The sequence below is a fragment of the Oncorhynchus tshawytscha genome, linkage group LG02 (assembly GCF_018296145.1).
Source record: "Oncorhynchus tshawytscha isolate Ot180627B linkage group LG02, Otsh_v2.0, whole genome shotgun sequence".
Lineage (NCBI taxonomy): Eukaryota > Metazoa > Chordata > Actinopteri > Salmoniformes > Salmonidae > Oncorhynchus > Oncorhynchus tshawytscha.
The window spans coordinates 20127765-20153452 of record NC_056430.1 but is presented as its reverse complement, the minus strand read 5'-3'; the positions used below and the strand labels follow the sequence as shown (position 1 = coordinate 20153452).

The window sequence follows — 25688 nt, the reverse complement described above, 5'->3', positions numbered from 1 at the left end:
CCTTCCACATTCGATGAGGGTTGGAGCCGGTGTAGTACGATTTGATCTTAGTCCTGTATTGACGCATTGCCTGTTTGATGGTTTGTCGGAGGGCATAGCGGGATTTCTTATAAGCTTCCGGGTTAGAGTCCCGCTCCTTGAAAGCGGCAGCTCTACCCTTTAGCTCAGTGTGAATGTTGCCTGTAATCCATGGCTTCTGGTTGGGGTATGTACGTACAGTCATTGTTCGGACAATGTCCTCGATGCACTTATTGATAAAGCCAATGACTGATATGGTGTACTCCTCAATGCCATTGGAAGAATCCCGGAACATATTCCAGTCTGTGCTAGAAAAGCAGTCCTGTAGTTTAGCATCTGCTTCATCTTATCACTTTTTTTTATAGACCAAGTCACTGGTTCGTCCTGCTTTAATTTTTGCTTGTAAGCAGGAATCAGGAGGATATAATTATGGTCAGATTTGCCAAATGGAGGGCGAGGGAGAGCTTTGTACGTGTCTCTGTGTGTGGAGTAAAGGTTGTCTAGAATTTATTTTCCTGTGGTTGCATATTTAACATGCTGATAGACATGAGGTAAAACTGATTTAAGTTTCCCTGCATTAAAGTCCCCGGCCACTAGGAGCGGTGCCTCTGGATGAAAGTTTTCTTGTTTGCTTATGGCGGTATACAGCTCATTGAGCACGGTTTTAGTGCCAGCATCTGTCTGTGGTAGACAGCTGCGAAAAATACAGATGAAAACTCTCTAGGTAGATGGTGTGGTCTACAGCTTATCATGAGAAACTCTACCTCTGGTGAGCAAAACCTAGAGTCTTCCTTAGATATCGTGCACCAGCTGTTGTTCACATATATGCATAGGCCCCCGCCCCGTGTCTTACAAGAGGCTGCTGTTCTGTCCTGCCGATGGAATGTATAACCCACCAGCTGTATGTTCTTAATGTCGTCGTTCAGTCACGACTTGGTGAAACATCATATATTACAGTTTTTAATGTCCATCAGGCACTGTATGTGCTTTCAGCTCGTCCCATTTATTTTCCAGCGATTGAACATAGCAGGACGGAAGGCAAGGGCAGATTAGCCACTCGTCACCTGATCCTTGCAAGGCACCCTGATCTTTTCCCATGAAATCTCTGTTTCCTTCTCCAGCGAATCACGGGGATCTGGGCCTGGTCGGGTGTCTGTAGTAGTTTATCCCTCCCGTCCGACTCATTGAAGAACTCTTCGTCCAGCTTGAGGTGAGCAATTGCAGTTCTGATGTCCAGAAACTCTTTTCGGTCATAAGAGACAGTAGCAGCAACATTATGTACAAAACAAGTTACGAACGAGTTACGAAAAATAGCATGGTTGGTTGGAGCCGATAAGACAGCAGCCCTCCCCTCCGGCGCCATCGTTGTATCAATCATGACTGAATACATTTTGTTTTTTGGTAATCAGATTACATGTAATCAGTTACTCCCCAACCCTTCCTATAGCCTTATCATATTGTTAAAACTCCCAGGTGTCCATTTCATCTAGTTAATCCCTGTTGTGTCTATGATCTGTCTCTCATCAAATTTGGTCTTACTGAGTGTGGATTTTCCTCTAAAACTCCTTTCTTTCCCGTAGGATTCACTCAGGAATGCGATTTTAGTGCTGAGTTACTGTACCTGTGAACAAATGTGTGTTCTCAGAACACATCTGCCATCCTGATGTGTCAGTAGTTACCTCTGACTCACACCATAGGAGTTGTGTTTTACCAGACACCCCCGGTCCTCACCCCTCTCATGCCATGTTTCCCTTGATTACTTATGAATTTATCTTGATTATTTATAAACATTCTAAACTGATTGTGGAATGTTGAGATCTAGCTACTCACACTGCTTGCTGTGCTTGGTGTATTGATTGGTTTGTGTTAAGGAAAACAATCCTAGATGCCGTGCCTACCTTATGGCTCCAGGCATCAACTCGCCACTTCCCTCCAAGAGGACACCCAGCTGTCCCTGTTGGTAAACCCAGCTGTTCCTGCTGGTAAACCCAACTGTTCCTGTCTGTCTCTCCATTTTTCCTCTCAATCTCTGTCTTGCTCCTTATCCCCATGTTTTTTTAGACTGTTGAATGGCACATTGTTAAGAATTTAGGTCAAATTTTGGTAAACCACCTCCCTTTGGTCAATAACAATGTCCTCTTCAGTGCAGATTAAGTTAAATGAATAAGAATGGAGTGGATTCATGTGATGGGCTGGGTCAGACTGTCAGTGTCAATACACAGTGAATCTTTACTGTGACAGTTGTTTGTTTAAGAGGCGCCTCTGTGTCTCTCAATAGGAGGTCACACAGGGGGAACTTCACACTAGTATGAGCAAACAGGACCGCCTCAGTTCCATGACTGGAACCTATGTGAAATGTGTGAACTATATATACAAAAGTGTGTGGACACCTCTTCAAATAGTGGATTAAGCAATTTAAACCACACCCATTGCTGACAGGTGTATACTATTGAGCACACAGCCATGTAGTCTCCATAGACAAACATTGGCAGAATAATGGCCTTACTGAAGAGCTCAGTAACTTTCAACTTAGCACTGTCATAGGACGCCACCTTTCCAACAAGTCAGTTAGTCAAATGTCTGCCCTGCTAGAGCTGCCCCGGTCAACTGTAAGCGCTATTATTGTGAAGTACAAACGTTTAGGAGCAACAACGGCTGAGCTGCAAGGTGGTAGGCTGACTGCTGAAGCGCGTAGTGCGTAAAAATCGTTTGTCCTCGGATACAACACTCACTACCAAGTTCCAAACTGCATCTGGAAGCAACGTCTGCACAATAACTGTTTGTTGGGAGCTTCATGAAATGGGTTTCAATGGCCCAGAAACTGCACACAAGCCTAAGATCACCATGCGCAATGCCAAGCATTGACTGGAGTGGTGTAAAGCTTGCCGCCATTGGACTCTGGAGCAGTGGAAACACGTTCTCTGGAGTGACTCCATGTGAATGCCCATGATTTTGCAATGAGATGTAGATGAGATTGACGAGAACACTTTTGATCATGTAGTGTATCTCTGTTAACCCCCCTACAACATCTTTTCCAAAATGATTAATCAGGACCAATTTGTGAGCCATGTTCCTGGGTTTCTGACAAAAAAAATATTGTTTTTGTTTATTTGGTGAGTTACAAGAAAATCCCAAAGGCTCGCCTCACAACACAAACAAGTTTTGGAGCCACTGTGTGGAGAATGCTGTCATAATATAAAATGTTGGGTCCCTGCTGTCTTCAGTGAATGTGTACAACTGTGTATAAACACAGTATGATTTATCTTACTTTCAGGGCAAGGTCATTGCTGTTACTTTTGGTTCATTCTTTTTTTTTGTATTACAATTGAGACATTAAACACACACGTGGTTTAGGTTTCTCTCCATCTTTTCTTCTCCATACATTATTTATGCTGTTTCGCTCTCAAAATATGAACGCAACATGTAAAATGTTGGTCCCATGTTTCACAAGCTGAAATAAAAGATTGCAGAAAATGTCCATATGCACAAAAAACTTATTTCTCCCAAATGTTGTGCACAAATTAGTTCACATCCCTGTTAGTGAGCATTTCTCCTTTGCCAAGATAATCCATCCATCTGACAGGTGTGGTATATCAAGAATCTGATTAGACAGCATGATCTTTACACAGGTGCACCTTGTGCTGTGGACAATAAAAGGCCCCTCTAAAATGTGCAGTTTTGTCACACAACACAATGCCACAGAAGTCTCCAAGTTTTGAGGGAGCGTGCAATTGGCATGCTGACTGCAGGAATGTCAACCAGAGCTGTTGCCAGATAATTTAATGCTATTTTCTCTACCTTAAGCTGCCTCCCACGTCGTCTTAGAGAATTTGGCAGTACGTCCAACCGGCCTCACAACCGCAGACCACCACGCCAGCCCAGGACCTCCACATCTGGTTTCTTCACCTGCTGGATCGTCTGAGAACAGCCACCCGGACAGATGCTGAAAGTGTGGGCTTGCAAACGGTCAGAAACCGTCTCAGGGAAGCTCATCTTTGTGCTCTTTGCCCCCCAGTATCCAGCAACTTTGTAAAGCCTTTGAAGAGGAGTGGAACAACATTCCACAGGCAACAATCATCAGTGATCAACTCTATGCGAAGGAGATGTGTCGCACTGCATGAGGCAAATGGTGGTCACAACAGATACTGACTGGTTTTCTGATGGTATCTGTGAGGTATCTGACCAACAGATGCATATCTGTATTCCCAATCATAATGTCGTGTCTTTGGCTATGCCGGATTAAGTGATATGACATGCTATTCTATAAAATAATTTCTCCGTATCTGCACGAACCCTGGCTAACAAGTTTAATCAGCAATAAAAAAATTGGGTTTAATTATTTATTTACGAAATACCTAACTAATCACACAGAATTACACATACACATAATTAAATCATAACTTGATTACAAATTATGTCATAAAGGAAAACATCCCTAGCGGGCGGAACAGATATGACAGCTTGTTACACAAAAGAAAAGGGGCTGGGTTTGAGTGAAAGAGCGGGAAGACTGAGGAACAAAGGGTGAAGTTGTGCTGTCGTAAATACAGTATGTTATGCATATCAAATTACCGCCCATTTGGATTATCTGAACCATTCTGACATCGGACCGTCGTCCTCGGAACAGGAGGTTACATTGTCTTCAAGGCTTTATATAGGAAGGGAGGAGGGCGTGTTTGAAAAGTTTAATAGCCCATGTCCTTTCACAGGAACGGGCCACTGATTGAGCAGAGCCCTACGTTATGAAACCCAATTCTCACATTTTAGAAGCTAAAATCACATTTTATCCCATCACAAATAATTTCATATTCAAACATTTAAATTGAACAACAATTCCATGCGAATCCGATAACTCTGATGTGTAGACTTTACACTGTAGTGTTTATGTCATCTTATCATTGATGAGAATGTCTCAGATGACAACCGAACTGACATCATATTCATTAAGTACCACTGCATATGTTCAATTGGTCGGATTACCAGAATGTAGTTCATTTCCCCCCACATTCTGATGTTCCCAGATTCTCTATGTTAATCAAGGGTTTTGCAAATGTAACATCAGTAGGGTAGAGAGAGGAAAAAGGGGGGAAGAGGTATTCATAAACCTACCCCCAGGCCAACGTCATGATAATGTGAAATCCATAGATTAAGGCCTAATGAATTTATTTTGAGTAAAATCTTTTGATGAGTGTTAAATTTATATTTTTGTTTAGTATAGTCAGTCAGACAGGCAGATCGGCTCCTCCTCGTCCCTACGACAGCAGCACAGCCGTGCTTAAGAAAACCTTTGAAAGAACCTGTTAACGTGAAGCCATACAAATTCCAAAAAGCATACTTTTTCAATAATGCACATACAATGGACATAGACAGGCTAGGTCTGATAGTCTGTCACGTTCTGTGTTAACTGTAGGCCTATTTGTGTTTAGTCACATTACTGAAAATGTAAATGCTCTGTCTCTTTCTGTTACAGGATTTAACATTAGACACTTGAAGAGAGGCATAGTGGCTCCCCCCACTGTTGGTGGCTGGGATCACTTTACTTTTGGGGACCAGTGGAAGACGTACATTTCTTAATGGCTGAACAAAAATAGATGGCTAACCAGACACCTGGAGAACATATGCTTGAAGTTGCAAGGTATTTAAATATTTAAGCCAACCTGTTCTCTATGCAAAATTATTTGTCCCATTTCTATTAGGTAACCACAGCGCACTCTCTCAGTAGGTGAGGTTTTGATTGGCTGAGGTTTGAGAAGCAAGGCCTCACGAATCAGACCACATGGAGGTTAAAGGGCGTCTCATCACATCCATGGGTGTGCGGTCTCCAGGTGAGTTTTACACCTTCACAAAGAGATGTTGGGGTATTTAGTAATCTCGCGTGGACAGACGCATGTAAGATAGTCTGATGACAGACACCACGATACCATCCTGGGATGTGACGACTAACAAGGAACTTTGTTCCTTTGCACAGATTTCTTTGTCACTGATAATTTGGACAATTCCCGATTTTGCAGGTATTTGCATTTTTCGAATTTCAGAAGGGCATGGGACATTTGGCCCATAGACTTGCCCAAAACCTTCAGAGAATGTGGGGTGGAGCAACCGCCTTGCTTCCTCTCTTTGTTGTAGTATGTTTTCTAACTATCAGACATGCTTTTGAGTTATGTACCCAGTAGGTCCCTCAGGTCCTCTGGCAATGGCCTTTTAACTATCCCAAAGCCTAGGACCAAGAGGCATGGAGAGGCAGCCTTTTAACTATCCCAAAGCCTAGGACCAAGAGGCATGGAGATGCAGTCTTTAGTAACTATGCCACCAGCCTCTGGAAAAGCCTGCCAAAGAACCTGAGGGGGGCCGAAACTGTGGACATATTTAAAAGGGATATTAAAACACTCTTTTCTAGCTTTGCTTATCCTTAGGGTGTTTTTTTAGTATTTCAGGTTTTGTAATTGTTTTTTTTTCTATCCTCTAAACATAATTATGTTTTTATTTTCATTGTTTTGTTTCTGGGGGCTAGTTATTTAAAATAAAATGTTTTACCTTTATTTAACTAGGCAAGTCAGTTAAGAACAAATTCTTATTTTATATGATGGCCTGGGAACAGTGGGTTAACTGCCCACTGGGGGGGGGGGTGGGTGTGTTAAGTGCATTGTGTTACATTTATGTCTGAAATCAGCTATATAAATGAAGCTTGATTGTCAACACATCTGCCCCCAGAACTTAATTGAGCATATGGCACAAGTATGCAATATTTTAGTTCTGGGTTTCTGATATTAGGTACTTAGTAACACCATTGCTGTTACATAGTAATTGTATAATTGTTGTCTTAACTGAACATGTTGACATGTTTGTTGGTGTGTAGATCAGGACAGCAAGCTGCAAGCTGAGCGCATCTCCGCACTACAGGAGAGAAAGCAAATCCTGGAGGACATCCTCAGCAGCCGAATGGGAGAGCTGAGACAAGTGTGTCTGCTGGAGGCGGTCAGTTCCTCTCTCCTACCTTTTAACTATTGTAGGTCTCAGGTCAGTTCCTCTCCCCTACCTTTTTAAAATATTTTTTATTTTTATTTTGTAATTTTACCCTTTTTTCTCCCCAATATCGTGGTATCCAATTGTTTAGTAGCTACTATCTTGTCTCATCGCTACAACTTCCGTACGGGCTCAGGAGAGGCGAAGGTTGAAAGTCATGCGTCCTCCGATACCCAACCAAGCCACACTGCTTCTTAACACAGACCGCATCCAACTCGGAAACCAGCTGCACCAATGTGTTGGAGGAAACACCGTGTACCTGGTTACCTTGGTTAGAGCGCACTGTGCCCGGCCCGCCACAGGAGTCGCTGGTGCGCGATGAGACAAGGATTTCCCTACCGGCCAAACCCGGACGACGCTAGGCCAATTGTGCCTCGCCCCACGGACCTCCCGGTCGTGGCCAGTTACGACAGAGCCTGGGCGCGAACCCAGAGTCTCTGGTGGCACAGCTGGCGCTGCAGTACAGCGCCCTTAACCACTGCTCCACCCGGGAGGCCCTCTCCCCTACCTTTTAACCATTCGCGGGCTCAGGTCAGTTCCTCTCTCCTACCTTTTAACCATTCGCGGGCTCAGGTCAGTTCCTCTCCCCTACCTTTTAACCATTTTCGGGCTCAGGTCAGTTCCTCTCCCCTACCTTTTAACCATTTTCAGGCTCAGGTCAGTTCCTCTCCCCTACCTTTTAACCATTTTCAGGCTCAGGTCAGTTCCTCTCCCCTACCTTTTAACCATTTTCGGGCTCAGGTCAGTTCCTCTCCCCTACCTTTTAACCATTCGGGCTCAGGTCAGTTCCTCTCCCTACCTTTTAACCATTCGTGGGCTCAGGTCAGTTCCTCTCTCCTACCTTTTAACCATTCAGGCTCAGGTCAGTTCCTCTCCCCTACCTTTTAACCATTTTCGGGCTCAGGTCAGTTCCTCTCCCCTACCTTTTAACCATTCGCGGGCTCAGGTCAGTTCCTCTCCCCTACCTTTTAACCATTCGCGGGCTCAGGTCAGTTCCTCTCCCCTACCTTTTAACCATTCGCGGGCTCAGGTCAGTTCCTCTCCCCTACCTTTTAACCATTCGCGGGCTCAGGTCAGTTCCTCTCCCCTACCTTTTGACCATTCGCAGGCTCAGGTCAGTTCCTCTCCCCTACCTTTTAACCATTCGCAGGCTCAGGTCAGTTCCTCTCCCCTGCCTTTTAACCATTTTCGGGCTCAGGTCAGTTCCTCTCCCCTACCTTTTAACCATTTTCGGGCTCAGGTCAGTTCCTCTCCCCTACCTTTTAACCATTTTCGGGCTCAGGTCAGTTCCTCTCCCCTACCTTTTAACCATTTTCAGGCTCAGGTCAGTCCCTCTCCCCTACCTTTTAACCATTCGCGGGCTCAGGTCAGTTCCTCTCTCCTACCTTTCAACCATTCGCGGGCTCAGGTCAGTTCCTCTCTCCTACCTTTTAACTATTGTAGGGCTCAAAACACGTTAGAGGGAATGGCTCCATACACCCAAGCCATGCTATAGAGACGTGTGCTTTATCAGATTAATGGAAAGCAAGAACCAACGTTAGGTTTGTTTTCTGTTTCTGACTCAATACAGATAAGCTCTCAACCCCTGTAAAGCTCAACCACCTGAAATAATAAATCAGGCTCAATGAGTTTGGCTGCAAATTGTTGTTACAAAGCAAAGTTTAAAGAGCAACTGCCCTTAAAAAGCAACTTCTTGTTTAGAAAACAGCCTAAGTGGCATTGAAGTGAGTCAGAAACATTTATTCTACTGTCAAAATTGACAAAGTGTAAATAGGATAATTTTGGTCAGTCATTCTCGTCAAAAACAGAGTTTTGTGAGACTTGTGGTCGTAATTGCATCAATGTCCACATGCCCACAGCTGGCAGCACACAAGTAATCAGTGTTTCGGAGTGCAGCTGTTCGTGACCCAATTGTAATGCTGTGGTAAATTTGGATTGACTTTGACTTATCCCTATAGGACTAGTTAGGGACCATCTGCAAATTACACAATGTACATGGAACAATATGTTAAAATTCCAATGGTTCCAAATTTCAATTACTTAAAAATCTCAAACCAATGATAAATTGTAGAAATGGATACAAATATTGAAAGCATTTAATGAGAACTAAAAGGTGAGCAACAAAATAATTGTCTCATTTACAATGTGTAATTTATTGACAGCTCCTAACTAGCCCCGGAGGCTATCCAAAGGTAAACCAACTTTGCCACAGTTGTACACCAGCCGGCTAAGGCTAATTGCCAAAATAAATTGGCTAACTCTTCCCACCTGCGAACACACGACACACCCACATCAAAACACACACCTAGGCTCCCGAGTGGCGCAGCAGTCTAAGGCACTGCATCTCAGTGCAAGAGGTGTCACTGCAGTCCCTGGTTCGAATTCAGGCTGCATCACATCCCGCCATGATTGGGAGTCCTATATGGTGGCACACAATTGGACCAGGTTTGGCCGGGGTAGGCCCTCATTGTAAATAAGAATTTGTTCTTAGCAGACTTGCCTAGTTTAAATAAATGTTCAATAAAAAAACTAAACCAACTCACGTTCTATTTCAGTCATGGCCGCGAGCCTTTCTTAATAAACCAAATCTAAAACGAGGTAAAATCAGGAAGTGCAGTCACCCTTTAAAAAGTTTCCCCCTTGCAGAGCAGTGTCAGTCACGAATATGAAGCGAAAGCATATGAATGTTAGCCTGATTTCTCCAGAGACAGAGACCAAAATACTTTACCAGGCACCAAATCCAGCTTTTCACTCACAGCTGTTTCACACATTTCCCCTGATTTTTGGTTTAGAATTCAACACAGATGTGTCTCAGCTTCTCTCCAGACTAAGATTATTCATGCATGGAAATGCTCTCTATACTGTTTAGTGCATTGGATGTGGTGGTTTGATGCACCACCATTCAAATGATACTATTCTTGACCAATGTTCATATGATCACAGTTGCATTGGTTCTAGCTAATTTTAATATACACTGTTAGTCTCCAGCCTGTGTATGATACAAATGTTTATTACGTTTGTTCCTATTGCTGTTTGATATATTTAATAACAGACAGTATGAAATTTGACTTGGCATTGGCCGTATGAAAATAGTGGTAAAAAAAGTCTGAAAATATCTGCAGGAGCTGACCGGGATGGTCCCACATGCTTTTCCCCTGGAGACAGGAGAGAGATCTCCTGTTGTACAGCGCAGGGCTGGACTGGCACATTACAACACCAAGGGAGAGGTCAGAGAACATTCAGAGACTATGACACTGGTCACAGAGGACCTATATGTCTGATTAAAAAAACACATCACTGACTAAGTTATTGCTTTGCGCAGGATGAGTCAGGTCAGCGAAGGCAGATGAAAACACTCTTCAGTGGGGCTCTGTACAGACACTCAGAGTCAGACAGGAATGTCCCCAACAGCAGGAGGACCGTCCACCGGGGATGTCACACAGGTAAGATAGTGCTGCATACAGCAAGAGTTCCAAGATGTATTAACAGCTACACAAAGATATTGCACAATGTTACAGTACCATGATATCCACAGAGAAAAGTCTGAACAACCTCTCACCACACATAGGATAGAACTTTTATATGAGGCAGTTTCCTCTCCTTTCCGATGCTGTGATGGCGTGTGTATTTGGTCTCAAATCAAATCAAAGTTTATTTGTCACGTGCGCCGAATACAACAGGTACCTTACAGTGAAATGCTTACTTACAGGCTCTAACCTATGGTGCTGGGGAAAAGAGGTGTGTGTGTAGGTAAAGAAATAAAACAGTAAAAAGACATTTGACAAAAGAGTAGCAAGCTATATACAGACACCTGTTAGTCAGGCTTATTGGGGTAGTATGTACATGTAGGTATCGTTAAAGTGACTATGCATATATGATGAACAAAGAGTAGCAGGAGCATAAAAAGAGGGGTTGGCAGGTGGTGGGACACAATGCAGATAGCCCGGTTAGCCAAAGTGCGGGAGCACTGGTTGGTCGGCCCATTTAGGTAGTATGTACCTGAATGTAAAGTTAAAGTGACTATGCATAAGATAAACAAAGAGTAGCAGCAGCGTAAAAGAGGGGTTAGAAGGGGGGTGGCACAGAATGCAAATAGTCCAGGTAACCATTTGGTTAGCTGTTCAGGAGTCTTATGGCTTGGGGGAAAAAACTGTTGAGAAGCCTTTTTGTCCTAGACTTGGCACTCCGGTACCGCTCGCCATGCGGTAGTAGAGAGAACAGTCTATGACTGGGGTGGCTGGGGTCTTTGACAATTTTTAGGGCCTTCCTCTGACACAGCCTAGTGTAGAGGTCCTGGATGGCAGGCAGCTTTGCCCCACTGATGTACTGGGCCATACGCACTACCCTCTGAAGTGCCTTGCGGTCGGAGGCCGAGCAATTGCCGTACCAGGCAGTGATGCAACCGGTCAGGATGCTTTCGATGTTGCAGCTGTAGAAACTTTTGAGGATCTCAGGACCTATGCCAAATCTTTTTAGTTTCCTGAGGGGGAATAGGCTTTGTCGTGCCCTCTTCACGACTGTCTTGGTGTGTTTGGACCAATCTAGTTTGTTGTTGATGTGGACACCAAGGAATTTGAAGCTCTCAACCTGCTCCACTACAGCCCCGTCGATGAGAATGGGGGCGTGCTCGGTGCTCCTTTTCCTGTAGTCCACAATCATCTCCTTAGTCTTGGTTACGTTGAGGGATAGGTTGTTATTCTGGCACCACCTGGTCAGGTCTCTGAGCTCCTCCCTATAGGCCTGATCACCGACAACGACGAGACAGCCTACCACTGTTGTGTCGTCAGCAAACTTAATGATGGTGTTGGAGTTGTGCCTGGCCATGCAGTCGTGGGTGAACAGGGAGTACAGGAGAGGACTGAGCACGCCCCCCTGGGGAGCTCCAGTGTTGAGGATCAGCGTGGCAGATGTGTTGCTACCTACCCTCACCACCTGGGGGCGGCCTGTCAGGAAGTCCAGGATCCAGTTGCAGAGGGAGGTGTTTAGTCCTAGGATCCTTAGCTTGGTGATGAGCTTTGAGGGTACTATGGTGTTGAACGCTGAGCTGTAGTCAATGAACAGCATTCTCACATAGGTCTTCCTTTTGTCCAGGTGGGAAAGGGCAGTGTGGAGTGCAATAGAGATTGCATCTGTGGATCTGTTTGGGCGGTTTGCAAATTTGTTTCTGGGATAATGGTGTTGATGCGAGCCATTACCAGACTTTCAAAGCCCTTCATGGCTACGGATGTGAGTGCTATGGGTCTGTAGTCATTTAGGCAGGTTGCCTTAGTGTTCTTGGGCACAGGGACTATGGTGGTCTGCTTGAAGCATGTTGGTATTACAGACTCAATCAGGGACATGCTGAAAATGTTAGTGAAGACACCTGCCAGTTGGTCAGCACATGCCCGGAGCACACGTCCTGGTAATCTGTCTGGCCCCACAGCCTTGTGTATGTTGACCTGTTTAAAGGTCTTACTCACGTCGGCTACAGAGAGCGTGATCACACAGTCGTCCGGAACAGCTGATGCTCGCATGCATGCCTCAGTGTTGCTTGCCTCGAAGCGAGCATAGAAATGATTTAGCTCGTCTGATAGGCTCGCATCACTGGGAAGCTCGTGGCTGTGCTTCCCTTTGTAGTCTAATAGTTTGCAAGCCCTGCCACGTTCGACGAGCGTCAGAGCCGGTGTAGTATGATTCAATCTTAGCCCTGTATTGACGCTTTGCCTGTTTGATGGTTCGTCGCAAGGCATAGCGGGATTTCTTGTAAGCTTCCGGGTTAGAGTCCCGCACCTTGAAAGCGGCAGCTCTACCATTTAGCTCAGTGTGAATGTTGCCTGTAATCCATGGCTTCTGGTTGGGGCATGTACTTACGGTCACTGTGGGGACGACATCCTCAATGCACTTATTGATAAAGCCAGTGACTGATGTGGTGTATTCCTCAATGTCTCCACTTCCTGCCTGTGTTGTACTGTGTAAAACACATTTCACTGTACCTATCCAGTATGTGTGACAATAAAACATCTTTATTTATTATGTATTACTGAGGTTGTTGTTGCCTGTGATGACAGGTTGTGTTTGTTTATCTTCCAGAGGACACAGTGATGTCGGAGAGTACTAGCTCCATGTCAGATTCAACGTGCCATGACAATGGTGAGTCAGCCAGAGCTGCAAATGCAATAATAACAACTGAATCTGTTAAAGCTGGTCTGTAAAATCATTGAACAGTTATCTTTGTTTGTTCCACAAATACAGTTGAAGTCGGAGGTTTACATAGATTTAATTACTCTAAACTCGATTTTCAACCACTCCACAAATGTCTTGTTTTATAACTATAGTTTTGGCAAGTCGGTTAGGACATCTACTTTGGACATTTATTTCCAAACGCCTGAAGGTACCGCGTTTATCTGTACAAACAATAGTACGCAAGTATAAACACCATGTAGACCACGCAGCCGTCATACCACTCAGGAAGGAGATGCGTTCTGTCTCCTAGAGATGAACATACTTTGGTGCGAAATGTGCAAATCAATCCCAGACAGAACAACAGCCAAGGACCTTGTGAAGATGCTGGAGGAAACAGGTACAAAAGTATCTATTTCCACAGTAAAACAAGTCCTATATCGACATAACCTGAAAGGCCGCTTAGCAAGGAAGAAGCCACTGCTCCATCACTGCCATAAAAAATCCAGACTATGGTTTGCAGCTGCACATGGAGAAATGTCCTCTGGTCTGATGAAACAAAAATATAACTGTTTGGCCATAATGACCATTGTTATGTTTGGAGAGAAAAAGGGGGAGGCTTGCAAGTCAAAGAACACCATCCCAACCGTGAAGCACGGGGGTGGCAGCCTCATGTTGTGGGGGTGCTTTACTGCAGGAGGGACTGGTGCACTTCAAAATAGATGGCATCACGAGGGAGGAAAATTATGTGGATATATTGAAGTATCTCAAGACATCAGTCAGGAAGTTAACGCTTGGTCGCAAATGGGTCTTCCAAATGGACAATGACCCCAAGAATACTTCCAAATTTGTGGCAAAAGGGCTTAAGGACAACAAAGTCAAGATATTGGAGTGGCCATCACAAGCCCTGACCTCAGTCCCATGGAAAATATGTGGGCAGAACTGAAAAGCATGTGCGAGCAAGGAGACCTACAAACCTGACTCGGTTACACCAGCTCTGTAAGAAGGAATGGGCCAAAATTCACCCAACTTATTGTGCGAAGCTTGTGGAAGGCTACCAGAAAAAGTTTGACCAAAGTCAAACAATTTAAAGGCAATGCTACCAAATACTAATTGAGTGTATGTAAACTTGACCCACTGGGAATGTGAAGAAATAAATAAGTTACTCTACTATTATTCTGACATTTCACATTCTTAAAATAAAGTGGTGATCCTAACTGACCTAAAACAGGGAATTTTTACTCTGATTAAATGTCAGGAATTGTGAAAAACTGAGTTTAAATGTATTTGGCTGTGGTTTATGTAAACTTCCGACTTCAACTGTATATCAGTTGTGCAAAATATTCTCAAAATGTCTAGGCGGAGTTAGTATCATTACATTATTCTGTGATGCCACAGAAAAAGAGATTGTATTATTTGGTGCTCTTCACATTCAGTTTATAAATCAGTTACTGGATGACAGATTGTGAAAATGAGAGGGGCGAAGAATCACATTTCTCATCGTCAAATTCGGAGTTACACGGCTGCTGCCTGATTATGTTCATGAAAGAGAATGACCTGTTTACTGTAATTGCGTGTCAATTGTGAGTTAGTGACTAGTTAAGACCAAACCCCATATTCTCCCTCCCTCAGAGGAGTCCTCTCCCAGTGTGGCAGAAGACCACCGCTCCATGTCCCAGCCCCGTCTGGGCAGCCCAGACCACCAGGTCTGTAGGAAACTGTCCCCAGTGGAGATATACTATGAAATGAGAACACGCCGTAACTCTGTGACCAGCTCTATCAGGTAATGTCACTGTGTGTGTGTGTGTGTGTGTGTCGTGGCCAAATGTTTTGAGAATGACACATATTAATTTTCACAAAGTCTGCTGCCTCAGTTTGTATGATGGCAATTTGCATATACTCCAGAATGTTATGAAGAGTGATCAGATAACTTGCAAAGTCCCTCTTTGCCATGCAAATGAACTGAATCCCCCAAAAACATTCCCACTGCATTTCAGCCCTGCCACAAAAGGACCAGCTGACATCATGTCAGTGATTCTCTCGTTAACACAGGTGTGAGTGTTGACGAGGACAAGGCTGGAGATCACTCTGTCATGCTGATTGGGTTTGAATAACAGACTGGAAGCTTCAAAAGGAGAGTGGTGCTTGGAATCATTGTTCTTCCTCTGTCAAAAATGGTTACCTGCAAGGAAACACGTGCCGTCATCATTGCTTTGCACAAAAAGGGCTTCACAGGCAAGGATATTGCTGCCAGTAAGATTGCACCTAAATCAACCATTTATGTGAAGGCTTCAGGGCACCCAAGAAAGTCCAGCAAGCACCAGGACCGTCTCCTAAAGTTGATTCAGCTGCGGGATCGGGGCACCACCAGTACAGAGCTTGTTCAGGAATGGCAGCAGGCAGCTGTGAGTGCATCTGCATGCACAGTGAGGCGAAGACTTTTGGAGGATGGCCTGGTGTCAAGAAGGGCAGCAAATAAGCCACTTCTCTCCAGGAAAAACATCAGGGACAGACTGATATTCTGCAAAAGGTACAGGGATTAGACTGCTGAGAACTGGGGTAAAGTCATTTTCTCTGATTAATACCCTGATTGTTTGGGGTATCCGGAAAAAGCTTGACCGGAGAAGACAAGGTGAGCGCTACCATCAGTCCTGTGTCATGCCAACAGTAAAGCATCCTGAGACCATTCATGTGGGGGATTGCTTCTCAGCCAAGGGAGTGGGCTCACCCACAATTTTGTCTAAGAACACAGCCATGAATCAAGACTGGTACCAACACATCCTCCGAGAGCAACTTCTCCCAACCATCCAGGAACAGTTGTGACAAACAATGCCTTTTCCAGCATGATGGAGGACCTTGCCATAAGGCAAAAGTGATAACTAAGTGGCTCGGGGAACAAAACATTGATATTTTGGGTCCATGGCTAAGAAACTCCCCAGACCTTAATCCCATTGAAAACTTGGTCAATCCTCAAGAGGCGGGTGGACAAACAAAAACCTACTAATTCTGACAAACTCCAAGCATTGATTATGCAAGAATGGGCTGCCATCAGTCAGGATGTGGCCCAGAAGTTAATTGACAGCATGCCAGGGTGGTTTGCAGAGGTCTTGAAAAAGAAGGGTCAACACTACAAATATTCACTATTTGCATCAACTTCATGTAATTGTCAATAAAAGCCTTTGACACTTATGAAATTGTCAATCATTAAGGAGTGGACCAAGATGCAGCGTGGTATGTTTCCATCCTTTTATTTGGAAGAGAACTTAAACCACAAAACAATAAAGCGAATAAACGAAACGTGACGCTACATACAGTGCAGAAAGCAACTACACACAAACATAGTCAAGATCCCACAAATCACAATGGGGAAAATGGCTACCTAAATATGATATCCAATCAGAGACAACGATAAACAGCTGCCTCTGATTGGGAACCATAATCAGGCCAACATAGGTATACAATTCTCCTAGATAACCCACCCTTAATCACACCCCGACCTAACCAACATAGAGAATAAACAGCTCTCTATGGTCAGGGCGTGACAGAAATGCTTGTAATTATACTTCAGTATTCCATAGTAACATCTTACAAAAAATATCTAAAGACACTGAGGCAGCAGACTTTGTGAAAAATTAATATTTGTCTCATTCTCAAAACTTTTGGCCAAGACTTGTCACAGGCCGGCTCATATCCTGTGGCAAAAATGAGGGGACGCAAACAGGTATAGGCCAATTAAATTTTTTATTGTAAACAAAACTATTAACTTTAAACTAAGAAAAATGGATGAGGTGGGAAGTATCATAATGTAAGGTGTATGTAGAGTGCATGGATGCGTGAATCTGTGTGTGTGAATGACTGAGTGAAAACTATGCAAAACTACAAAAGAACAAAAACAGGTTCATACCTGGAGGAGTGGAGAGAGAGTAGTGATTAGTGACAGTTTAAATACTTAGAGCCCAGGTGACTCCAATCACTAACGACCCTCTGCCTGCAGGAGAAACCGCCCCTGCACTGCAGAGGAGGAGGAGCCGTGACACCCCCCTCCTTAAAATGAGGGTCCCACCCTCAACCCAACTTCCTCCAACATATTCAAAACAATTCAAATTCCCCCCGGCTCCTAGTAGTAGCCCCGTGTCCCCCAACTGACTGTCCGCCCCTCAAACTCGGCAGCCCTTGTACCTGGGGAGCAATTTAAGAGGAAAGAGGAGCAGACAGCCCGTAGGGGTCAGCAGAGAAAAGATACAAACTAGGTTAAAGGAGCACGGGACAGAGCAGAAAAACAAGTGAGTTGTTAAAGGGGTCAAACCAGAACCAACATAGACCTTGAAGTGCTGTAAAGCCCAAATGAGACCTAAAGCCTCCTTTTCAATCACAGAATAGTTTCTGATACTTAGTTTCTTCTCCCGGAAATGTAATGACTGGACACTCAACATTGTTATCATTCTCTGGAAAAGCACAGCCCCAGCGCCGATTTGACTGGCGTCTACCTGCAATTTGAAAGGTTTCCCAAAATTTGGTGCTGCCAACACGGGTGCCAAACACAAGAGCCTTAACTGCATCAAATGCCTCTTGACACTGGGTGGACCAGATAAATTCAGTCTTGGCCTTCAGATTGGTCAGGGGGGACACTACTACTGAAAAGTTTACAGAAAGCACCCAGCCATTCCCAGGAAGTGCATCAGTTCTTTCTTTGTGGACGGCTGTGGGAACTGCTTCACAGCCTGGACCTTGGCTTCCACGGGACAGACAAAACCCTGACCCACAACCCTGCCTAGGTATGTGACTGTAGTTTTGGCAAACTCACATTTTGCCAAATAAATAGTCAACCTGGCCCACACCAGTCTTTCGAACAGGGCTTGCACTCTCCAAACATGCTCCTCCCAGGAGTCTGAGTAGACAACGATACCATTGTCCAACATATACTGCACCTCTGTTTCCAATTGCAGTCTCTTCTCCTCAGATACACAATAAAATCTCTGTTTGATAGGCTTAGCATCTCCGATGTCTATATCATGCTCAATTAAGTGGGTTTGCGATGGAGTGTCAGAAAACAAAAACAGGGCAGTTTCTAATAAGAGCTACCAATTCATCACGTTTCTCAGAGTCTAAATGATCTACCAAAACCAAGGTTTTGTAAAGTCTGGGAGTTTTTCAACCGACCTTGTAAGACCTCATCGGAAACCCTAACGTCCTCTTCTCCCCCAAATTAAAGCCACAAGATACAGTGACTGGAGCAGCAGTCAACGCTGACCTCACCGCTGGAGTGCCTTCAACTTTGCTTAGATCATGGGAGTGATAACATTTTAACAAGTTCACATGGCATAATTTAGAGGACTTCCTATGACTACGGGTTTCAATAAGATAGGTTTGAACTAACACTTTACGCAACAGATTGAAAGGACCACAATATTTTGCCTGAAAAGGTGAACTTACAAGAGGCAGAAGAGAAAGTACACGATCACCGGGACTAAACTAAACACACGCAGCTCAGCCTGTCCGTCATATTTCGTTGATAAGATTTTAGTTTCTTTCACCAGTTCACCAGCCCTATGCAACTTCAAGCTAAAACCATTTACATAGTGAATAAGGTCCCGAGGTGGTTTCTCAGGCAAACAACCATCCTGCAACACTGCTAAAGGCCCACGCACCTTATGACCAAACACTAAGTCATTTGGGCTAAACTGTGCTTTCATGCACTACTTCACAAGCAGCTAGTAACAGCCAAGGTAACCCCTCTCAATCTGCAGACAGTTCTGTACAGTATGCACAAAGCAAGGATTTTAAAGTTTGATGAAAATGTTCCAAAGCTCCCTGGCTCTGGGCATGGAACGCAGTAGACTTGTTGTGTTTAACTTTAAGCTATTTGAGAACCTAAGCAAATAAATGGGAGGTAAAGTTAGACCCCAGATCTGAATGGATGATATTAGGAATCCCAAATGTAGAAATAAATTGAGTTAACGCTTTAACTACTGATTTTGAAGTTATGGTACGCAAGGAAAAAGCTGCCGGATATCTGGTTGCTTGACACATAAGTTAATAAGTAGCTATGACCTGACTTGGACCTTGGTAAAGGCCCAACACAATCAATAATAAGATGCTCAAAAGGTTGCCCTATGGCTGGTATTGGATACAAAGGTGCTGGCTTTACAACCTGGTTTGGCTTGCTTGTGCGCTGACACGTATCACAAGTTTTAATAAACTGAGATACATCCCGCTTTAAACGTGGCCAGAAAAAAATAACGAAGTAAGCGATCATAAGTTTTACGAACACTCATATGACCTGCCACATCACCATGTGAAGTTTGCAACACTTTATTTCGCAAAGTAGTAGGTACAACTATTTGAAAGACTGGTTCTCCTAGACCCTGATCATAGTGTGGAACCCATTTGCTGACCAACAGCCCATCAAGAAGAAAATAACACTGAGCACTATTCCTCACCACTTAATCAGGAAGAACTTTATCAAACAGATCAGCCAAGTTAGTATTGGCCTTTTGCTCAGCTATCAATGAATCTCTAGAACTAGTCAACTGTTCTGTCTGGAGTTTGACTGGCAACTCAAGACTTTCTGGCTTACTCTCAATCTCCTTACGAGAGGCAGCGCGGGTAACTGCACAAATTGGAAATACCTCAGGAGACACAGTTTTGATCCGGCGATTCCCTTGCAGGTGACACTGAAGGTTGCTTCTTACAGATGTTTAGTTTGCCATCTGCCCACACCTTACTACCTGCCAAGTCATTCCCAAAAATCATGTGGAATCCCTCTACTGGCAACTGGGGTCTAACCCAAACATCTACATCACCCTCTACCAGACCACATTTTAGGGTAACTTCATGTAAAGGACAAGAGAATGGAACTAAACCCATACCACATACAATTACACAACTGCCAGTATCAGACTCTTTAGAGAACGGCAAAACAGATTCCAGAATAAAATAATCTAAAGCTCCAGTGTCTCTTAAGATCTTGATTGAAACATGTTGGTTGCCATCTACCAGGGACACTACACCATCTGAAATAAAGGCTGAAAAATCAGTGGGGAGACTGAGAATCAAACTCAACGAGTGGCTGAAAAAGCTCACCCTGGTGGTCAGAGGCTGCAACAGGACTTGCTATCACAGCAGGTTTAACTTGACCTGACTTTTTTGATTTAAGCAGAGGACAATCTTTCTTCCAATGTCCTTCAACTAAACAGTAGCGACAGGTATTAGCATTAACCGGTGCTTTAAGTCCTCCAGACCCAAACTTCTGCTGAGGTCTTTGGAAAGAAGGAGTAAAGTTTTTTTTTCTGGTACATGTCACGGTTTGACTCAAAATGGCTTTTATGTGTTAGCATGTACTCATCTGCAAGGATTGCTGCATCACTTAGAGACTTAATTTTACGTTCATTCATGTGTGTAGCAACCTGGTCAGACAGAATTTTTGAACAGTTCTAACACAATCAAATTAGACAGACCCTCAAAAGTACTAACTTCAGAAGCTGTACACCAATGATTAAATGCAGAAGTCAAATCACAAACAAACTCAGAATAGGTTTGTGAATCTAACTTTTTCCTGTAACGAAAACGTTGACGATATGCCTCTGGCACAAGCTCGTAGACCTTCAGAACTGCTGATTTAACTTTAGCAAAAACTTTACTGTCAGCTACACTCAGTGCTGTAAAAACCTCACGTGCTTTACCTGTATGCATTGCAACAACATAGTCATGTCTAAATCTGACCAAGCTCTAGCTTCCGCAATACTCTCAAATAAAGCAAAGTATAGTATGTGTCTGGATCTGACTCATCAAATTTATGCAACAAACAAAGATTCTGTGTAACATCAAACTGTGGTAGTCCTTCTGGTCTATTAGCATTTCTCAATTGCTCTCTCTAACTGCATTTGCAACAGCTCCTTTTGCTGCTCAAAAATTAATGAAGGGCCAGACTGAAAACCTGCACCCTCACTACTAGCAGACTGACCCCAAAAAACACCAATTTCTCTAAGACCCTGCATTAATCTAGTTTTAACAGTCTTTCATTTTTTTAATCAACAATGTTCAGCAATTTCAATTAACTGCTCCTTAGTACACAACTCTAAGGCTACCTCTGAAGGAGCTTGAACAAAACTACTCAAAATGAAAGACATTTTCCTCAACCAATACAACTATTACAAATGCTAAAAAAAAAAAACTCACCTGCTGTCAGTCTGGATTCAAGGACAGGAGCCACACCCCACTATCCTTCAAAAACAACTAACTGGCCCTGGTCTTCGTGCAGTCACATGTGGTGGGGTTTTATGCACACAAAACCAGTGGAGTGGAAAAGACAACCAGAAACTGGCGGCTCCCCCCATAACCACAAAGGGATGCTCTACCCACGTTCACTGCCCCCCCCTCCCATAACCACAGAGGTGCTCCCGAGCCGATGTAAGGGAAAAGGATGCTCTACCCACGTTCACTGCCACCTAAAACAAAAACACCACGAGCCTCCTATTGACACTCGCTGATAAGCCTGAACAAGAGAGTACTCCCACCTGAACAAAACCCAGAAAAACCCAGAGTGAATTGCTAACCAAATTTAGCTACCAAGCTAACTGAACCAAAAGAACACATGGCTCTCAATGCTCTCTCCAATATTGGCCCAACCAAAACATCCCCTCCAACAAAAAAATGTGGCAATCTGAACTAAACTAACCCAAGTTAATGAGGGGGATGAGCCCCTTCTTGTCACAGGCCGGCTCATAGCCTGTGGCAAAAATGAGGGGATGCGAACAGGTATAGGCCAATTAAAAAAATGTTCTTTATTGTAAACAAAACTATTAACTTTAAACTAAGAAAAATGAATGAGGTGTGGAAGTATTATAATGTAAGGTGTATGTAAAGTGCATGGATGCGTGAATCTGTGTGTGTGAATGACTGAGTGAAAACTATGCAAAAGAACAAACAAAACAGGTTCATACCTGGAGGAGCGTAGAGAGAGAGAAGTGATTAGTGACAGTTTAAATACTTAGAGCCCAGGTGACTCCAATCACTAACGACCCTCCTCTGCCTGCAGGAGAAACCACCCCTGCACTGCAGAGGAGGAGCTGTGACACTGTATATATGTGTAAAGCACCCCTTCTTTTTGTGTCTAATGCTATGTTCTGATGTTTTTCCCTAGCCCTAGTCATTCTCTACCAAGGAGTGCATCTAATGTTGAAGGCAGAAGTGTTCCTGCTACCCCCCTCCTCGCCCGAACCGCCCCAATCAGTGTTCATGTCAGGTAATATTCCTCCTCTGGTCCAGTGCTTCTGCTTAATGCAGCACATCCACTGCTACTCACCCACTATGATGACAGAGAGGCTGACCGAATGACCAATGAGTGCAGCAGGTAATTCGGCTACAGAACATGCCAGTGATGGCTCTCAAGATGCCAGTCAAGGCTCCCAAGATGATTTTATTTTGCGAGAAGTCAGGTGCTTAGTGTCATATTGACTTATTTCATGCTCTTTTTTTAAACTTATTTTTGTATTCATAGCTTTGATATGACAAATTCAATCATTTTAAAATCTAAAGAGGGTCGTTAAAGATAGGTTATTGTCATAATGTAAACACACTATCACAATAAGCCCATCAAATGCTCATTGCTCTCTATCGCTCTTTCAGATCAGATGACTCTGGTGGGATTTCACTAAAGCAGTGGTCTGGCAGCCTGGATGTACCACATATGGAGCCCCTGGCCCAGGAAGGCTCCTCCTCAGAGCGTAGAGGCTGCCCTTACAGCTCCTGTGCCCGGCGGAGCAACAGTTCTGAGGCCCTGCTTGACCGCTCCAGTCTCCCCGAGGACCCAGCCCCCAGGAATGGGATGCCCCCCAGAGGAGGGCCTTACAAAAGTTCTGAGGCACTCACTGACGGCAAGCTGAGGCACATCCACCTGGGCAGTCCTGAGAGACAGGAGCAGGCCAACCTGCGGCTGTCCATGGGTGGGAGAATAGAAACAGCAGAAGAAGGGGGTTACAACGAGCTCCTAATGGATTACATCTGGGGAAAGCAACAGAGGATGCAAGTGCAACACCAGCTGTACCAATCAACAGGTAGAATCTGGCATGACATTTCCTCTCCTCGATCGTCCACTGCTGCAGTGCCTCCTCCCGCCAATGGCTTCTCCCACTCCCAGGTGCATCTTCCCAGCGCTACTCCTTCCTACAGTCCCAGAGTGATCCATAGCTCCCAGGCAGAGCCTCGCAGAGTCAAAGTCACCCGGACCAAGTCCTGCGGACCCTTCATCCCCCTGCAGCAGGACGCCATCCTGCTCTCTGCCTATGAGTCTCCCCACCCTGCCCCAAGCTCCACTACCTCCTCCATTCCCAACCTGCACCCCTTCCAGACTGAGCTGTCCGGCCCATCATTCAATCGCAGGCCTCCCCAGTTCTCTCTCCCCACGCCTGAGGACTCGACGAGGAGTCTGCATAAAGCCTTGGCGCTGGAGGGTCTCAGAGACTGGTATCTGAGGAACGCCCTTGGCTACCCTACCACTACATCGAAGGGGCATGATGCAGGGGTCTCCCGTCTCTCATACCCCCACCCTTTGGTGCACCAGGCTCAGTCTATACAAGGTGATCCACTCCATAGGTCCCAGATGTCTCAGTCAGCCAGCTTCCATGGCCACCCACTGCATGGAAGGTGAGTATTTCTCTACTTAGGAATGATTGTTGGTAACATTCACACAGGTGCGCATTAGAGTACTTTTGATCATGTTTGTTTGCTGAGTACTGTAATGATTTGTGCCCTCCCTATGGCAGGTCAATGGAGTTCTCACTCTATCAAGAGCCCATTCATCCTCAGATGCAAGACATGACAACAAAGGAGCCCAGTGCTGACCCTGGCACTTTGGTCTGATGTAGCTGAATATATATTCAAACACACATGTGCACAGACAGACAGACAGACAGACAGACAGACAGACAGACAGACAGACAGACAGACAGACAGACAGACAGACAGACAGACAGACAGACAGGCAGACAGGCAGACAGGCAGACAGGCAGGCAGGCAGACAGGCAGGCAGAAAAGGAGCTGATATACAGACAGTGACAGACAGACAGACAGACAGACAGACAAGACAGAAGGCAGGCAGGCAGGCAGGCAGGCAGGCAGGCAGGCAGGCAGGCAGCTAAGGCAGGCGGGCGGGCGGGCGGGCGGGCGGGCGGGCAGGCAGTAAAAGGAGCTGATATAAGGAGACCTCACAAGCTAAGGCAGTCAGGCAGGCAGTAAAAGGAGCTGATATAAGGTGACCTCACAAGCTAAAAAAAAAAACATTACAACCACAGCAGAAAAAGACTGTAAAGCCGTTCTGAATGGCCTCTGTTGAAAATGAGCCCACCAACTTTTGACCCCTAGATCGCAAAGCAAGAAATGGATTTGCACTGGAGCTGTCCCAGGAGTCACAGAATATATTGTTATTCTGTAGCTACTGTATTGTATTCTATCGTTGGTCAGACCCAAGCCACATGTAACAAACATCCTCGTTGTTTAACCTAACAAATCTCCCAATATATAATTTTTTACAGAATAAAGTATATGTATTCTAAATTACTATTTTGTATCTTCTGAGATATAAAGAATAGTTATATAAAAGAGGTAATTTAGTGTCTTGTGATTTACAAAAATATATAATGAACTCATATCAACTAAAAAGTATTTAAACACACCAGTGAACGTGTAAATTAACCTGTTTGTAAACATTAATATATATGTCTTATCTCTTCATCTGTCCATCAAACATACGCATTTCAACTGTGTTTGCTATTTCTCATGTTTTTCAAGCGAACACAAATCCTTTCAAAGTTTGGTCTTCAATCAACAAATGAAATTCCTGTTGTTGCCAAATTGTTGTTTCATGCAAGCTCTTTTTTTCTGCATTTCCTAAGAGTCCAGCTGGTGAAAGGACATAATAGCCAAGTTCAGATAAAAACCTGAGGACTTTTAGAGGTCTATGACAGTCGTTTAATGAACTTTCTATTCATTTCTATTCATTCAGTTGCGTAGCATGTTTTCCTTCAGGGCACTTTATGAACTTCAAAAGCCTTAACCAATTGCAGGAGTGGGATGGGGAAATTGTCCCCAAGAGAGAACACACTAAAACCAGAAAATGGTTGACAGCGTATGAATTTTGAGCAAATAAGAAAAGTGTTACCATGTTCAAGTCTACGTCAAGGTGGAAGTTTTGTGGCCCATTTGGACATTCACGATCAAAGTGATGTCGTGTATAATATTATGTATTTATAAGATTGTAACAACATTATCAACAATAAACCGCATATTTGGATCTGTATGTATCATGATAATAAGCTAGATTTGATTCTAAATTCCTTTATAAACTGATGTCAACTTAATGTGAAGAAATGAAAAGGGGTCTAACTAGAACAGGGCTAGGGGATGGGACTGTTGGCATGAGCAGGCCTTATGTCAGAACTCATAAATGTGGTAGTATGAGATTACGTTTCCATTGTATCATGTAATACGCT

General features: G+C 44.2%; 1 protein-coding gene across 3 annotated transcripts; it reads left to right on the top strand.

Annotated features, from left to right (window-relative positions):
- Window positions 1–1137: 1137 nt before the first annotated feature.
- Window positions 1138–24164, top strand: LOC112220045 (coiled-coil domain-containing protein 120-like). Of its 3 annotated transcripts, none has more exons than XM_024381612.2 (11): window positions 1138–1228; window positions 5489–5653; window positions 5738–5843; window positions 6875–6993; window positions 10164–10268; window positions 10364–10484; window positions 13111–13170; window positions 14833–14983; window positions 22343–22444; window positions 22828–23844; window positions 23964–24164. In XM_024381612.2, exons 3-11 carry the CDS (start codon window positions 5795–5797, stop codon window positions 24058–24060), a joined length of 1821 nt encoding a protein of 606 aa, XP_024237380.1. In that variant the 5' UTR covers window positions 1138–1228; window positions 5489–5653; window positions 5738–5794; the 3' UTR covers window positions 24061–24164. The 3 variants fall into 3 exon arrangements, with proteins under 3 accessions (XP_024237380.1, XP_042150830.1, XP_024237397.1); XM_042294896.1 differs by lacking the exon at window positions 1138–1228 and adding an exon at window positions 1309–2000 and having other exon boundaries at window positions 5741–5843; XM_024381629.2 differs by lacking the exon at window positions 1138–1228 and adding an exon at window positions 1309–2000.
- The last annotated feature ends 1524 nt before the right edge of the window (window positions 24165–25688 follow it).